This window comes from Leuciscus leuciscus (assembly GCF_965113295.1).
Source record: "Leuciscus leuciscus genome assembly, chromosome: 14".
Lineage (NCBI taxonomy): Eukaryota > Metazoa > Chordata > Actinopteri > Cypriniformes > Leuciscidae > Leuciscus > Leuciscus leuciscus.
The window spans coordinates 6,619,307-6,636,721 of record NC_138738.1 but is presented as its reverse complement, the minus strand read 5'-3'; the positions used below and the strand labels follow the sequence as shown (position 1 = coordinate 6,636,721).

At 38.0% G+C, this 17,415-nt stretch overlaps 2 protein-coding genes across 3 annotated transcripts; both read left to right on the top strand.

Annotated features, from left to right (window-relative positions):
• The first annotated feature begins 2,995 nt into the window (after positions 1-2,995).
• On the top strand, positions 2,996-6,428 carry tshba (thyroid stimulating hormone subunit beta a). The gene is made up of 2 exons (XM_082136631.1): positions 2,996-3,176; positions 5,415-6,428. Exons 1-2 carry the CDS (start codon positions 3,018-3,020, stop codon positions 5,703-5,705), a joined length of 450 nt encoding a protein of 149 aa, XP_081992757.1. The 5' UTR covers positions 2,996-3,017; the 3' UTR covers positions 5,706-6,428.
• A 2,298-nt stretch (positions 6,429-8,726) lies between these two features.
• slc25a55a (solute carrier family 25 member 55a) lies at positions 8,727-17,415 on the top strand. Of its 2 annotated transcripts, none has more exons than XM_082137095.1 (10): positions 8,727-8,852; positions 10,091-10,205; positions 10,604-10,729; positions 11,150-11,205; positions 13,343-13,433; positions 13,537-13,655; positions 15,517-15,709; positions 15,811-15,965; positions 16,059-16,134; positions 16,251-17,415. In XM_082137095.1, exons 2-10 carry the CDS (start codon positions 10,189-10,191, stop codon positions 16,408-16,410), a joined length of 993 nt encoding a protein of 330 aa, XP_081993221.1. In that variant the 5' UTR covers positions 8,727-8,852; positions 10,091-10,188; the 3' UTR covers positions 16,411-17,415. The 2 variants fall into 2 exon arrangements, with proteins under 2 accessions (XP_081993221.1, XP_081993222.1); XM_082137096.1 differs by lacking the exon at positions 8,727-8,852 and adding an exon at positions 8,880-9,996.

Here is a 17,415-nt window from a genome sequence, read left to right as displayed (position 1 = left end):
CAAACAAAGGTCAGAGATTTTAATATTAAGTAATAGCTTAAAATAGCTTCCAAGACCAAAATTTATTTTAAGAAAAAAAAAAAAAAAATACTTAATGGGCCTTATCTTGCACCCAGCGCAATTGACTTTGTACACCGACGGATGTATCATTCCTATTTTGCACCGGACGCACAGCGGACTTTTCCCTCCACAGATGCACGTCGGTAAATTAGGGAATGAACTCGCGCTCCCGGGGGCGGTTAAGCGCAAAGAGGAGGCGTGTTCCCGGCGCAAACGTTCCCTGGTGCTATTTTGCAGTTCCAGAAAACAATTCCGCGTTTTCAGAGGCGCGTTCAGATGCTATTTTAAGGGCACATGCTTGGCAATAATGTAGTGTGTGCACAACGCACATACACTTTGCTTCTCTCATCTACACACAGACGCAGCAGTTGCCATTTTTGCAAACCATACATAATAACAAGGAAAAATATTCCACATGAGGGAAATCATTGTTGTGTCGATGAAGATGTGAAAAAATAGGCATAAATCTAGCTTACACATTTACCCAAATTATTATACGCCTGTTTAACCGAAGCTTATTTGGGTGGGTTTCTCCCATCCCCATACAATGTCACTTTTCTGTCTTTTACGGCCCTGACGAGAACGTTGGTCTCCTCAGCTGTGAAACGCTCCTGGCGCGCGCCTGGCAAATCCGCCGTTATAATAGCAATCCGCCATGGAACAAGCGCGCCTGCTCTTAAAGGGAATGTGAGATGACGCTATGATTGGTTTATTTCATGTTACGCCCAAACCACACCTATGAGTAATGAACCTACTTCAGACCAACCCATTTTAGATTTGTGTCGCCCGAGATCCACCCACAAAGTTACTTGTGTTTCGCGCTTGATACTTGGGTTTCAGATCGTTAAAATAGGGCCCTTTGTGTCTATTTATGTATTTGTTTTGTTTTTTCGCTTGCTTTTAATTATTTTGGGATTATTATAATTTTTTATGTTTATTTTGCAAGTAATTTTAGAAGAAACATCTGAGACTTACAGTAAATTGATATTTAAACGTAACAGAGATTTAGGGGTATTGAGATGCAGTGTGAATATTTAGTAGGCCCTTAATAGTGACCATACAGCATGTAAGTGATTTGATTAGAAAAGAGTCATTTTTATGCATGCTGCACAGTAGCTGATGATGGAGATGAAAGAGACAGCGAGAGATCAGGTTCTGTGTCTGTATAAGAGCAGCAGCCTTAGTTTCAACACAAGCAGGTTTAACCACATCCTCCAGGTAAGTGGTCCTTTTGATTTACTATAACACTGCTGTTTGGCAGCCAAAAAGTAGGAAAGACACATGAAAAGATAGCAATGAGATTCTGTATGTATTTTTTAGTTATATATATTGAGTTATAAACACCAAAAAGTGACTGTCTCTTGGCTGACTCTTTTTCATCATATGGACAATTTTTTCTCGTTGCAAAACAATGCTGTTCCAGGCAAGTATGGCAATGGAATGCATTTTTGGAATTCCATAATGGTGTCTTTTTTTCTAAACATGCATTAGACCAGGGGTTCTCAACTCTGGCCATCAAGGTCAACTTTCATGCATTGCTCCGAGTCCAACCCAAAACACACCTAAACAAGCTAATCAAGATCTTCAGGCTTACTAGAAAGCTACAGGCAGCAGGTGAGTTGGATGTTGGAGCTAAACTCTGCAGGAAAGTTCAGGAAAGACCACGAGTGCCAGAGTTGAGAACCCCTGCAAATTAAGGTTAAGAGTAGATCAAGTTCAAAACGGCTCTCCAAACTCTGTGTTTTTTCATCAGGGCTCATCCCTGCAGTCGTGCTGCGCCTCACATCTTTACTGCATAAATGCTTTCTGTGTGAATGACCCTTTACGTTTTTTCCTCTGTCAGTGGAGCTACGAAATCATAGAAGCCTATTTCCACCACATGTGAAAAAAAAAAAATGCTTTGTTAAATCATAATTATGACATGCTAAGTAATATTTATAAGATGAAAAGTCGACTGCCAATTATGAGGTGAAAAGTCGAAATGACTAAAAAAGTCTTAAATATGATTATGACACACTATGCCGAAATTATGACATGCTAAGTAATAGTTATGACATACTAAGTCAATATTGAACTTTATTTCAGAATTATGAGATAAAAAGTCGAAAATTATGACATAAAAAAAGTCATAATTATTTATGACACACTAAGCCATTGACAGTCAAGAGGTCGAAATAATGACTTTCTATATCATAACTATGACTTTTTGTTATAATTTCTACTTTTTTATCAAAATTTGACTTTTCATCCCATAATTGTGACTTATGTCATAATTTTGACTTTTCATCTAATATAATTTCTTCTTTTTATGTCATAATTATACAAAAGCATGATTTTTTTTTTTCTTATGTGGTTGAAATAGGCTTCCATGAAATGATTAGAGTTAACCTACTGTGCCCTTCAAGTGGAGAGCCCACGAATGACAGAGCATAGTCGAAATTTACGGGTGGAAAACTTAAAATTCTAGATGACACATGAGTTGCAATGTTGTGATGTTGGAAGAAACGTATTGATTTGAAAGATAGCTAATTATGTTAATCACTCAACTTTCTCAGTTTGCATCACATTTAGTTGTGATACCATGAAAAAAAAAAAAGTGATAGAAATTTTCATCATTTTGAATTCAGATGTGGTTAATTGGGTTAATTGTTCGCAAAATATTTCGACATTTCGTAATAACTAATGCCCGACTCCGAGATAAGAGTTTCCCAGCTGCACTTAAAGGCAGCAAAACAAAACCCTGGAAACCACCTACAAAAACAAGCCACAGTGGCAACTTGTGCAATCATGTGCTATCACCACTCACATTTCACAATAAATGCCAAATTCAGTTTAAGAAGATCATGTTGCCTGGTTTACTATGTCTATATTTGTGATTTTTAGAGTAACCCTTTCATTATATTCACTGTAGTTCTCCATATCCCACTAACAGACATCCTGATACCCTGCCAGCTATAATGTCTCCTCTGTATGTGGTTGGCATGCTGGGACTTTTGATGAAGATATCAGCGCCTATGTGTGCCCCCACTGAGTACACCATTTACATCGAGAGACAGGAGTGTAATTACTGTGTGGCTGTCAACACCTCCATCTGCATGGGCTTCTGTTTCTCCAGGGTAAGTGTGGGGACAGAAAGTGAGGAGGGTTTTGTAGAGAGCTGGATCAAGGAGAGACGCTCCAGCTTGCAGTGTGCAAGCTGATTTTAACAAATGATAAGATGAAATCTGTCACTCACACCTATGCCAAACCTGTGACTTTCGTTCTTCTGTGGAACACAAACAAGATTTTTCCATTCCATTTAATTTCATTTTGTGTTCCACAGAATAAATAAGATCATAATCTCTTTAAAATAAATGTTCATTTTTGACATCTATTGTTCCACGAAGAACTTTCGAAGTGTTAGTTCACCCAAAAATTAACCTTCATTCATTAATTACCTGCAATTTCTGTGTAGATGGCACTGTTGTTCAGTACTAGCAGGCTAGCCTTTTTGCCTGTGTTTTAGGTTGATGTTGTTTGGATGAAGAAAGAGAGGAAACACTGTACCTTTTCCAGAAAGTATTGATGATAGTGACGGCAGTGCATCAGAAAACAAGGCGAAAGGAAGAAGTTGGAGGTCAAGGAGGATAAAAGCAGTGAGGGTGATAACAGAGATAAAGAATATAATAGATTGTTGTGGAAGTCAGGCATTTGAGGACATTATCCTATGCCAGTTTGGAAGATGTGATCCATACTACAACCACAGGTCAGGGAAGACGCCACTGCCTATTGGCCTCACACTGACAAGCATTGATGCTCCAAAAATGATGACTAAACAGGTCAAAATCCAGTCATACACTGAAAACGAAGAGTCTTGTTGATTTTCACTTATGCTACAATTGGTTTGGAATTCCAAGAAAGAAACAATGTTAAAGATTTGTTTGATGTTTTAATAAAAAAAAACTAAGACATGGTTTCACTATTTTCCAGGCAGTGAAGTTACGTCTGAATTTGTTTCAAGTTTTTGAAACACTAAGACCTTTCCTCTACTTTTAAGACAGTGTGTGACGTTTCAGAAAATTTGCCAAAATGATTTACCCCAATAGGACAAAGTCAAATGATGGCACCGTAAAAAAGGTCATTTATTTTTTTCTAGCTGTGATTTCATAATTAGTCCCAAAAATGTTAAAATGTTCAAAGGGTTTAAATGTTCTTTACACTAAGAAAAACAAGGAATCATTCACTAAAAGTAGGGCTGCACGATTAATCGAAATGAAACCGCAGCCAGAGAATGTCTAATAAGGCGAGAAGTTTCACTCTCAGTAAACTTCCGGCTTCTGAACTGGTTGCAGTTCCACTCTGATTCCATATGAGGGCGCTCACAGGACGAGTGCAGAATGAATGGAGGTCTATGGCGCTATACCCATCAAAATCCACTTTTCTCAGGATATAATTTTTTGTCTAGTAATTTGAATTTTGTATTCGAAAGGAGATGCAAAGAAATTACACATTGCTGGGTGTTAGATTTTTTAGAGTCACTTATTTACTTTAAAAATTCTCTTAAAGTGTCAATGACGTCATACACATCGTTCGACCAGAGATACTGCTTTACGGCAATCCTTCATTCACTTTGGTGCTTTCGCGCTCTGCACTTTCTTTTCTCTCGAGGCATCGACAACACAGCTGACACAGGTAACTACACGTGCTAGAAGAGTTTTTGTTTTGTTTGTTTCTGGTCCCGCTTCGGATGCCACGATGCCATCAAGTGGTATCTCTGGTCGTAATCAGTCCTTCACTGACCAATCAGCGTTCATTAGCAGAATGCTAGCGTGTTATGGGCAACAACAACTCAACCTGTAAGAAATCGAAAGGACATAAGTACTGGTTCATTCAACTTTCGACCTATAACCCATGTTGAACTTGCGAAACCTACAATCAAATCTGAGATTTCTCAACGGCAATCGGGTGAAAGAGACAAATTTAGCCGTCTAGCCCCATTGACTCCCATTCATTTTGCACTCATGGGCGATCGCCCCCAGTGGAACTCTGGTGGAACTACAACCAAAATTCGGTACAATAGGACTTAATAGGGAGTGAGCAGGCTCTCCGTAGACGGGCTCTGCCACAGGCGGTTTGGCAAAGGCTGCGATTATGTTATGCGCAGCTTGTCAGTGAAGTACGGCTCTGTGATCAGTAGTAAATGCTGCTCCATCTGAAAGCCAGAGGGCGCTCTCACGCAGACACTCCAAATATGCCTCGCCACAGAAGTACGATAACACACATCATTCCAGGAAATCCCTTCCCTCAAATGTTTTCTGAAATGATTTAGTGGCAATTTGGCTAAATATGCATCTCTACGTACATTCGTCCTATAGGACAGTAATGTGAAGGAGTTGGTGGGTCCTCGTTTCCTGGTTCAGAGGGGCTGCACCTATCAGGAAGTCGAGTACCGGACGGCCATCTTGCCTGGCTGTCCTTCATATGCAGATCCTCACTTCACCTATCCAGTGGCACTTAGTTGCCACTGCAGCACCTGTAACACCCACAGTGATGAATGTGCCCACAAAATCAGCAGCGCTGCGAGGAAATGCTCCAAACCTGTTCGTCATCTGTACCCCGACCCTGAGGAGAACTACATCCAGCCATATTGGGAACAGTACGAGTAATGTTTGATAATTCCTTGACTAAAACTGAAATTAAAACAAAGTGTGTGTGTGTTGTAGCAGTTGACTGGTGGAAATTGTTTGTTAGATAATCACTGAGTAAACCACTATGTCACTAAGTTACCTAACTGCTGTATTTTATATCAAGCATCTGATGTCTTTAATGAGGCCAAAAGTGGTTTAAAAAAAAGGTGTGGTTTTAATGGGGTTCAAATACTTATGCTTTTATGGATAATAGACCTTCTGCAAACTTTAATGATGCTTTAGTGTTTGATCGGCAGTGTCTCTATAAAAAAATTTAGAGGAAAAATCCTTCCATAAAAATGTGTTTTATCACTATTGCTAGTGTATATGGTTTAACAATGGGTGTTTATGAAATTATTCATCCAGTTGGTTGTAAGGACAATAGCTTGAACCATTTTATGTTTTGGCGAATTGTTGACTAATTCATATGAATTTCTACAATCTCTTTTGTATGTTTTTCTACGATCTGCTTAGGTTTAGGGGTGAACCATCATGCTTACTTTTTCTATAAAAAAAACCTCACATCTCCATTCAAATCACATAATACAAATTCATACAAAGCTGCTGCCTCTTAAAATAGTTACAAAAACGACTGCCAAACATTCCCCCTGTCTGTAGTCCCACCTTAAAAGCATACCATTGGCTGAACCGATGTTGCTTTGCTTAGAGAACCCTTTGAATACTGATTCTGAGACTGTGCCACTTGGTAAAACATTGTTTTGCCTAAATGTTTTTCATTAAAAGACCTGCTTTGTATTGAACCACCAAACAGTGTCATTGACTTTTAATTGTCCGAGAAGTAGCCGGTGTGTTTGTGTGTAGTAAATGAGCAATCATTGCTAGATAATGCACATTTAGAGAGGCAAATAGCTCTGGGTTATTTATATTACGAACTCAGAGGATGGTTAACCCAAGTTTGCATTCATTCTAGTCCTTTTGTTTCTGTCTTTATAGGCCATATTGTATTTTATGGATACTTGTAACCAGCCGTTACTATGTTTTTCTTTTATGGCTGTCACGCAATAATATATCTTTCTTTTTTTACGTGTCAGAAAATAAGGGCTACAGGGGAGGGTTGGGAAAGAATTGCCTAGAGGTGGATCAAGGACTGACGCCATGGTTACATGCTTGGGGTTCATAACAGGACAACAAATTAAATATGTCATGTTCCGCCTCTCAGTCAGTGTCCTAACAACCAGTACAAACATAACCTACTCCTCTTTTGAAACAAATGAAAGGTACTACATGTTCTATAATTATGAGTAAAAATACAGTATGTCCTTTTGTTCCCTTCCAAATATGTTATATTGATGTGTAAGGATTACACAATAGCATAATGTGAAGTTGTTCCTCATCTTTCAGCTGTTATTTAATATTTCCCCTTGCTAATTTCTCTTTAATGTTCATTCACATGTAGAGACGTGATCCCACTGTGATCCCCTTTATATTATTCAAGGATTCCTGTCGGCTTGGTCACAATCTGGCCAATCAAATTAGAATGGCGCAGATGCTTTCTTGACAATAGCGCATGAGTCTGTGTTGTGATAATCCAATGCCCTGATATAATAATACATCAAACAATAAAGCTGGTGGAATCTGGCTGCTCAGCAGTCTTTTACAGGGTTGGTGGGACTAGAATACCTTCCCCATGTGTTCAGTGTCCAGTGGAATTTTTTTCTGCCACATTCCTCCTGCTAAAACTGGCTAGACTTGAAACATAAGCCAAAGGTTGAGAAGCCAATGGCTGAATTTCAGTTGTTGTTGCTGAACTATAGAAGAGTTGCATTCAAATCTGAGTCTATAAGATACATTCCAGTCGTGTCTTTGATGTTTATCATGACCTAAAAACTTTCAGATGTCATTCAGGTCTCAACAAGTCAGAAGCTCAAAAAAAAAAAAAAAAAAAAATTTCTGAAAAAGATAGTCTAAAAAAAAAGAAGAGCAGCATGACAGAAAAACACAGCCGTGCAATATAATTAAACAGCGTTTGCTTTCTGTACCTAAATTAGATCAAGATTAGACTTAGACTTTTCAAAAGTATTATGAGCCAAGTTTATCGTAGAGACCATTGCTGGCAATGGTTCTTGATCTACTTAGGCTTACAATGCTTTTGGGAAACGCAGCCCTGATCAATAGCCGTGGATCACATGCTATGAGTCAATGAACTAAATAAAGCTGGTCCTGTGACTGACAACCACCAGCTGCATGCCTGGTCATTTTAATATAACACCTGCAAGTTCATTGTGTGTTATTTTAAGCACATCGGACAACTGTTTGCTTAATTTATAACTGTATTTCAACCTCAGCCAGAGAAACAAAGATTAACATGATCTTTCTGGAGTTTCACTTAATCTCATTGAGAAGAAGTGTCGTTAGATTAGTAACTTCCCGGTATTTGCCTTCATCATGATCTTTAGAAAGAGGGTGGCGTAGTTCTACATCTCTTAATCACAGTTAGGCTACTTAGACCAAACAAGTATACACTTTGCCTCATGACACAGTTTATAAAAACAGGGTTTCATGTGAAAAATAGAGGCTTTTTTTTTTGCAAATTGGCCTTTATACAATGTTTACACAAGCATTCTAATGTTAATCAGGGCAATCAAGAAAATTAGCTTACTCGTGTCTGTGAAAGTTGTGTCTGTGATTACTGTAGAACACAGCTACTCTGGAAAACAAAATGTACAACCATTTGTTTATGTTTTTGTTATTTGTTATGGTATGTTTTTATGTTTATTCATGCTGCCGATAGATATATATTATTCATATTGTTTTTAACACAAACAGCTATTATTCTGTAAACGTCATTGAACTAAAACACCCGTAGCTTTCCATATGGCTGGTGTAATTTGACACCAATGCACCCCCTCGGCTTTGACTCATAGGAGGAGGTCCTTAGAACTGAGTGACGAATGAATGTGGGTATGCAAATATATTGAGGTATGATCAAAGAGTATAGAAGTACTCTCTGGTTTGATTGGACAAGTACATTTACGCCCGGCACAAATGGCCCGCCTCCTATTTTAAAACTGAAAGGAATTTTCCATAGAACCACTCATTCAAATTTCTTCGCTGTGGAAGGTTCTGGTATCGAAACTCATTTACATTTTTTGAACGATTTCAGAGGTGAGTGTATATTTAGGAAAAAGCCTAAACCAGCTTTCTGTTCTAGTAGAGTAACATAGAAGTAAAAATGTCACATAGTAGAGATATAAATGATATGCACCGACCAAACGTTTATTAGTAATATTATCAAGTCATTGGACTCATATTTTCAGTGGTGGAGGTGTGTTCTTTTAAGTGTTTGACTTATTTAAACCGGCTTTAGTGTGTTTGCCAAATAACCTGCAGTTTAGACCGTTAACGTTAGTTGAAACCGGGTAATTCATTCATTCAGATTCATTCATTTCCGCTTTTCTCGAAATTTCCTTAACCGCCTCGTAGTTTTGAATTTTCCGCTTTTTATAAAAATGCATTGCAATAGATACTTCATTGTCTTGTTATTACTGTATTTGTCTATCTTAAATGCTACAGCCGCAAAAAAAAAAAAAAAAAAAAAAAAAAAAGTATATTTTAAGAATAGGGAACTGCATGTGTTGTAAATTAACGAAGACATGCAGAGTCTTCCGTTTCTTTGCAAGCCTGAAGCAAAAGCTGTGTGTTAGAGGAATGTCACTGAAACATGTCAGGTCTTGAGTAATCTTGTTAAATGCTTGTGAAGTGAATTTGAATCCTTCTTTTGGATCGACTCTTTTCGAACCAGTTCACACAACTAGTTTGAATGAGTTGTTCACGATTTCTGAAGCAGTCCGAGCGTTCATCGAGTCAATAACAAATTCCATTATTTAAAAATGAAAACGTACTAAACTGTATATAGATGGCTTTATTATAACGTTTTAGAACATTTAATCTGCGAGATGTTGGGGACAACGTAATGGCGTAACGTTAATTACGTCAGGACGTAAAAGAATTGCCCGCTCTTTGAAATTGTTCATAAGAACCAATTCGCGGAAATGAGTCGGATTTCCCATTGACTACTGATATCTCTACCCAGCAGAGTAGAGATCCAATAACACGACACAAAGGCAAAGCCAAACCCTGACGGAACTGAACACATGCGTACAGGGCAGGCGTGCTTGTGTACATGCGCGCGCACCCACACATACACACTAGCCGGAAGTCCGTGTCATTTGACCTTTATCGTTCAGTGTTTTGGTCAGTGGATTAGAGCGTCATGAGAGGCGTAGGAAGAGCTTAATGACAGTGAGGTGTAAGTTATTTTTTCCGGTTGTAGAGTACGTGCAGACCGGCTTATTTACGGTATATCAGTCAGTTAACAGTCATCTCTGTGTCTTTACTTCCAGGTCTCCGCACTCGTGGTCTGTAGCTACTTCCTTGCTTCCTTCACTGATCACTGCAAGAAGCTCTCATCAAACTCTCAGTCTTTATCTGAAACTTCATAATGTCTCAGCAGATCAGGTACAGGAGAATATTATTCATTTATATACATTTTAACGTTTTGTTTAACAAAGTAAATGGTTGTTTCTGGGTGATTTCTTCTGTTGAATGTCTATTTGATGTTAATGAATTGACAAAACACCACCTTCGACCTTGAATTTTTTGAATTGCCTTTAGTTAAATATTTTATAAACAAAGTGTGTGTATATTCATTAATCGATAAGTTCATTAATATCAAAAGGATATATAAATGTGTGTCTGTGTAACGTTTTTAATGTCTTACAAGTGAATTTGATAAAAGACCCCTTGAATTCACTTATTTTTAAGTGTTTTTTTTTTGGAATTTTGTAAAGCACTTTAGTTGTATATTTTAAGGGCATGCTTTCATTCTCACCTCTTTTTGTTTGTTTTTCCTCTAGCCTCCCTGCCAAGCTGATTAATGGTGGTATTGCTGGCATTGTTGGGGTCACTTGCGTGTTTCCCATTGATTTGGTTAAGACCAGACTTCAGAACCAGAGACCAGGCCAGCAAGTCTACAAGAGCATGTAAGAGCCTGCCACTTTTTCTTTAAACCTCTCAATTCTGTTAAATTTGCTTAGAAAATTCTGGTACTTTTCCATTTCAATTCACAAACGCCATTTTAGTGGTGTTATAATATAATATACTCCTGTTTGAGTCATGGCTGTGCGTCAGACCCCTTACTTTGATTTGATAAGCTGCCTTGCATTGGTAGCTAATCCTAGTGGAATGTGATGCGTGGGCAGGTGTTAGTTGCCGCCTGACATGATGGTTTGGCCGCTATGGTCACTGCAAAGCCTTATAAGGATTAAAGCCAGACCATGTCCTATGCATGATGCAAACACATACATGGTGAACTGAGAGCACATGACTTTTGTTGTTAATAAAGGTTAATTTGTGGAAACCAGTAGACTGGTCCATGTTAAAACATCTTGTTTGTCTTTCAGGATTGACTGCCTCATCAAAACAGTGCGATCTGAGGGATACTTTGGCATGTATAGAGGTAAGATTCACTCATTTATTTATTTATAAGTGCCTGTAAATGTATAGTATGCCTTTTTTAGATTAGTATAGTTTTTTTTAATGGCATGATGGGTACACCTGAATAGACTTGAGGAATCCAGTCCATATGACTTTGGATAATGAACTAGAATTGGTTGGCTGGTGATAGTAAACTCAAACTCAGAATTTTTTTGTAATTGGTTGCACTTATAGCAATATTTAAGCATTTTCCCAACGTCTGAACAGTTTTTAAAAATAAAATAAAATCAAAGAGTTTAATTAAAAATCAATACTATACTTTAGGTTGATAGTGCGTCCATTGTACCAACCAGAGTATTACTTATACCTTACTTTTAACCCCCTGATGCATGGTGTCCACTATAGTGGCATTTTAACCATTCAGGGTGTGATGTTACACCCAAACCACAATGGGGTGATTTATATTTACCCTTAGCCATAATTCTGCATGACTGTCCATATTCATGACCACGTGTATTAAACATAGCTCACGAAAGTGGTGATGCACCAAGTACATTTGCAATATTTACCATAATCTTTTCATTTTAAATGGGCCAATCTTTCAAAATGCAGATTTTATTTTAAACTCAAGAAAGTTGTAAAAAAAAAAAAAAAAAAAAATGAGAATGAGAATGATTAGATGCTGTTTTAAAGTCTTTAGACATGTGATTTTAATATTTAATGCATCAGAGGGTTTACTTTAAATTAAGCAAATCAAACATGTTGTAATTATTATAATTGGTAGATCGGTTGTTTGGCTTCAGTTATGCAATTGACCAATATAAGTTTCCTTGAAGAGTGTTATCTGTAGAGTTTGGGGGAGATTGGAGTCGGTGTTTTGTGCCGGGTCTCCATTTCTGTGAGGAATGCTGTTGTTTGCATCTGTGTTTTTCATGTTACAGACATGGGTCCCCGCTGGCATAGTGAAGGCTAGCCGATAAGGCGCAGCCACGCTGGAGGCAAATCATTTATCATGGTTCTTACCCACTCTGCTCTATTACAATTAGGCACCAATATTTTTGATGTTGTTTTTATTTATAGTTAATTGTTGAATCATTTTGATATTTACTTTTTTGCTTCTTGTTTCTTTGTAGATTTTTTTCTTCTTCACTTTTTTTCTTCACTGTCCTTGCTCTTGTCTCATTCAGTACTAACCCATCTTGCCATGTTCTGTTAACATCTAGAATGTTTTGTTGGATATCATCACTTATGCTCATTATCTGCTTCTTTTTTTTTAAGATCAGTCTGATCATGTGAACAACTGTTTCTTTTAAACCGTTGTATCTTAAAACAACATGGTCCTAGTTAGGGCTGGGCAGTATGAACAAATACCTACATCACTGTAAATTTATTTATCACAATTATTTTGGCCTGAATTAAAGTAAAAACATTTTATATATTACAGAAAACAGGCATTATTACACGATTATGTAATATAGTAAATCGAGTATGTTATAAATGAATGTTACTTAATCTTATTTTCTTTATTTAAACTTAATGCCAGACTTATGCATGTGTGAATTTATCAATGCAGTGTATTATGAATATAATTGTCTGCAACATTTTAAGCTGTTGTAAAATGGCTGTGACTGCACATCAGTTGATTTACTTTATTAATGCTATAGTTAGCACACGTCAAAACTACACATCAACAAAGCTGTCTTCATTGGAAGCGGTTTGTTTGCAGATTTAACGCTGCATAAACAGCATAGCGAAATCTCACATTTCTACCGTTGCACTGAATATACCGTCATACTGCACAACCCTAATGTCAGTCTCTTTCTGGAATGTGCCTGCATTCTTTTCTCACTACATTGAAAATTCTATCCTATATTTCTAATATCCTCTCTGTTTGTTTATATAGTTGTTTTTATTTTATTTTTCATTTTGTTCACATTATGTAAAATCCCCCTCCATCATCATCTCACAGTTTTCTAATAAGCTTTGCTTATATTCTTAGTCTGTTAGTGGCATTTTTATCTTATAATCTGCTTGAATGTTACTTGATAAGGTCATGTTGTAGATGTATCTCTGGTTTGATGGTGGTGGGGAATGTGTGTTTGCTGATCTGTGATCAGTTGTGGTGTGGTTTATTAACCCTTTTTTTGTTTGTCTTTTAGGTGCTGCAGTTAATCTTACACTGGTCACTCCTGAGAAGGCCATCAAACTGGCAGCCAATGACTTCTTCCGGCAGCACCTCTCCAAAGACGGGTATGTTTGCTACTGCTACACTTGGTGCTATTCAATATGTTTTACCTAACAATTACAATTTAACATCTGTGCTGTTATATAACCATTGCCTTGTTTGTTACAGGAGAGGGCTGACTGTGGTTAAAGAGATGTTGGCTGGATGTGCTGCTGGCATGTGCCAGGTTGTCATCACTACTCCAATGGAGATGCTGAAAATTCAACTACAGGATGCTGGGAGACTAGGTAGGATTTCCTTTTTGTGCTTATTGGAGCAGTGAAATCTAGTATGGCTGCTCGATTATGGCAAAAAATAATAATCATGATTATTTTGGTTAATATTGAAATCACGATTATTGGTGTGCAATATTGTGAAATAAGACTTTGATCATAAGTAATTTTATCGATACTTCAGCATAAACTAATACTAGGTTAACTAATGTAAGAAAAGGGCAATCACAAAAAAAATACAACAGAGCGAAATTTTGAATGAACAAAATAGTTACGTTTTTCAGGAATATGTACCAACAGTGGTATTCAGATAATATATTTAAAAAATATATATAATCATGTAAAACAACACTTCATATAACATTGCCTAGTCATACTGTACATATTAAAAATAGATTAATCCTTATTAAATCTACTTAAGTTATTCAGTCAAGGTCAGTGAGTAATTTCCTGTCATTTGTTGTTTATCTTTAATGACAGGCTGCAGCAGGTTTATTAGGCTGCTGTCACTTTAAGAGCTAATGCACGAATCCAATATACTTTTACATAGTGATGCTCCGATCAGCATTTTTGGGGCCGATTACCGATCACCAAAATCATGATCTGCCGATTGCCGATCACAGAATGGAAATATGCTAGAGTCAAGAAAATCTTGAAGAACCACCAATATTTATTTAATTGTAGTTAGAAAACAAGATAACATAAGGCTACTGTAGGCCACCTTTTCCAAATAAGGCACAGTATAATTTTTCAAAACAAAGAGGGGTCAGGCAGACTACAATGGATGTAGTTGAGGAACTAACTACATCAGATCCAAAAAATAAAATAATGACAATGACATTTGAGGTTATTAAAACAGTAAGTCCCGCCCCTCGACTGCCAAAAATAAAAGTGTTAGAGCGAGCAAAATCAGCAGGCGAGAGGAGATCAAGCGCGAGAGTGTGGGGAATGATCATGCGCGCGCGCGAGGGCAGAGATGTCATGCGCCCGCGCAGGGTTTGAATGAGCTCGCGAGTTCCCGTTTCCTCGCGCGTAGATCTGTTATCCTCTCGTGAATGTCATTTACCGCGCGCGCCAGCATCAGTTGTGCGCTCGTTTATAATTGCCATTGAATTGCCGTCATAGGAGAACTCATTTTGCCACTGTTAAGCAAGCTCTGCTCTGCTGTTGTGTTGCCGCGCATGCGGAAAAGTTGCGCGAGTTATTTACGTCACGTGATCGGCTTTTTTGATCGGTGCTTTTGGGGGTTGCCGATCAAGCTATTTTTTGCCAATATCGGCCGATCATGATCGGCGGCCAATCAATCGGAGCATCACTACTTTTACACACAAGTTCTCTTTCTTTACTGTGTACATTTACTTAAGACACAACTCACTGTTTACATGAATACTCTCCAAAAAGGCATTTTGACTTGTCAAAATGCCCATTTGATGATCCGCATTCGGCTCCGCACACAGAAAACCACCTGGGGAACAGTCTCTTTTGTGGCTTAATGCCCTTTTAATAACAGTTTAATATCAAACATGTCCTGCAGTTTAGCAACAGTAGACTGCATTTTACAATACTCACTTATTTGGCTAATTTGGATGTCAAGCTTGGGCTTTTAGGGAGGAAAGAAAGCGCACTGCTGTTAAGGAAAGGAAGGTACGCTGGACTGAATGTGGCAGTGGCACAGTAATCGTTTTATTTTTGATTATCTTGTTTTCATAATCGTTAAAAAACGAAAATCAATTACGATCAATTGTACAGCCCTAAAATCTAGTATATGCAGTACTTTATTCTGATGCTGACGGAGTTTATTTAGCAATAATGATCAACATTATCCCTTATTGTAATTATTACTCACTTGGAACAACTTTTCTGATTGTCTTTACAGCCGCACAGCAGAGAAAACCAGGCATCATCCCTCCCAATAGACTGGCCACCACAAACACGGTGCTGAGTCGCTCCTACAATGTGATACCCAGCACCTCACACCGGGCCATATCTGCCACCCAGATCGCAAGAGAGTTACTGCACACTCAAGGCATTCAGGGGCTCTACAAAGGCCTTGGAGCAACTCTATTGAGGTAATGCATTGTAAAATCTTTACTTTGACTGTTAAATGCAAACATTCACAATAATGAGAACATAAATGCAACTTTTTGTTTTCTCTCTTTCTCCAATTTAGAGACGTACCTTTCTCGATCATTTACTTCCCACTCTTTGCAAATTTGAACAAATTGGGTAAGCCCTCCTCTGAAGATGCGGCACCATTTTATTGGTCATTCATCTCTGGATGTGTTGCGGGCTCCACAGCTGCTGTTGCTGTTAACCCATGTGATGGTAAGCTTCTTTTTTTTGTCCTCTTAAGCCCCATCTCTTTGGTGCACTTCAAATGGGAATGCATATGCTCACCTTGTCTTTTGTTTTTAACAGTGGTTAAGACCAGGCTGCAGTCTCTGAATAAAGGAGCCAATGAGGAAACCTACAGTGGCATAATTGACTGTTTCAGGTGATGCATCAGTCCCATTACTTGTTTAAATGTTACAATTTAACTGATTTGTAATTCTGCAATGTGAGTATATCATCTACTGTGTGTGACCTTTGCTGGTTTCTTTGTTCCCACAGCAAGATCTTCAGGCGAGAAGGGCCGTCTGCATTCCTGAAGGGTGCGGGTTGCAGGGCTCTAGTCATCGCACCGCTGTTCGGCATCGTGCAGGTCATGTACTTCATCGGTGTGGGAGAGTTTATCATGAGCCAGTCCCCCCTAAAGCTAATCTCTGACTGAACAGACACAAATACCTCTGAGTCGACCAAGACTGTGGCAGCTACACAACCAACTGTACATTTACAAGAAAAGATAAACATTAATCAAGATGGTGAAGTTGTCGAGAGAACGACAGCTTCTACTCTGGTTAAGTTACTGTGAGTTTATCCAGCCTTACCGCACTTCCTCTATGGTTTACAGGCTTCTTTGAAGGGCTGTAGCCAACATTTTGCACTTGTTGGTAAGGATATGTCTGGAGGAGAGCGCTTATGATGTGCTTACATTTTCTAGAAGCATATGTGAAAGTTTCCCCTCAATGAGGAAGACTGGTGTTGCTGTAATGACACTAATGTTTTTGTTGACTTCCCCTCCCATCTATTCACTTTGTACAATTCTTTTTGCATTAATACTTGCTTTGTGTCTGTCTTTTTTCCAACTCATAATTCATTTATTTCTGTTCCTGTCACTGTTTTTAGTGTCTAAACAATTGTTACTTAATGCTTTTGAAGCCTTCAGACCTTGTAACTCTAAATTGTTAATCATTTTAGGGAATGTCATTGGCTTTTATTCTGTTGATGCTCATGCCATCTTACACCATTTTTGGTTTTTGAACCGATTTGGGGAAAGTATGTGAAGTGCAGTCTAAAATTCAGGATTATCTTGATGGTTTCCTATAACAGACCAACATTTGATGCATATCGTATTTATGCAATATTTTGCAATTTTGTAGACTTCCGTTACATGGACCAGCACATGTTACAACTGTAGCTTCCTGAGATTTCTAATCTCAAAGCATAGGTCATTATTTTCAGGTCAAGTGTTTGCAAAAGTTTGTCCATCGTATTCATTCAAGGCAAAGTTTGAGGGACCCAGCCTTGAACAAAGACTATATATTTAAGTGCTATGATGTTTTGACTACAGTATTAACATCTACCGACAATGACACTTCAGTGCAACATGTATTCATTTCTGTTCAATGGAAATGGGTTTTATTCAACATTGCAAAAATAAAATGTATACTTGTGA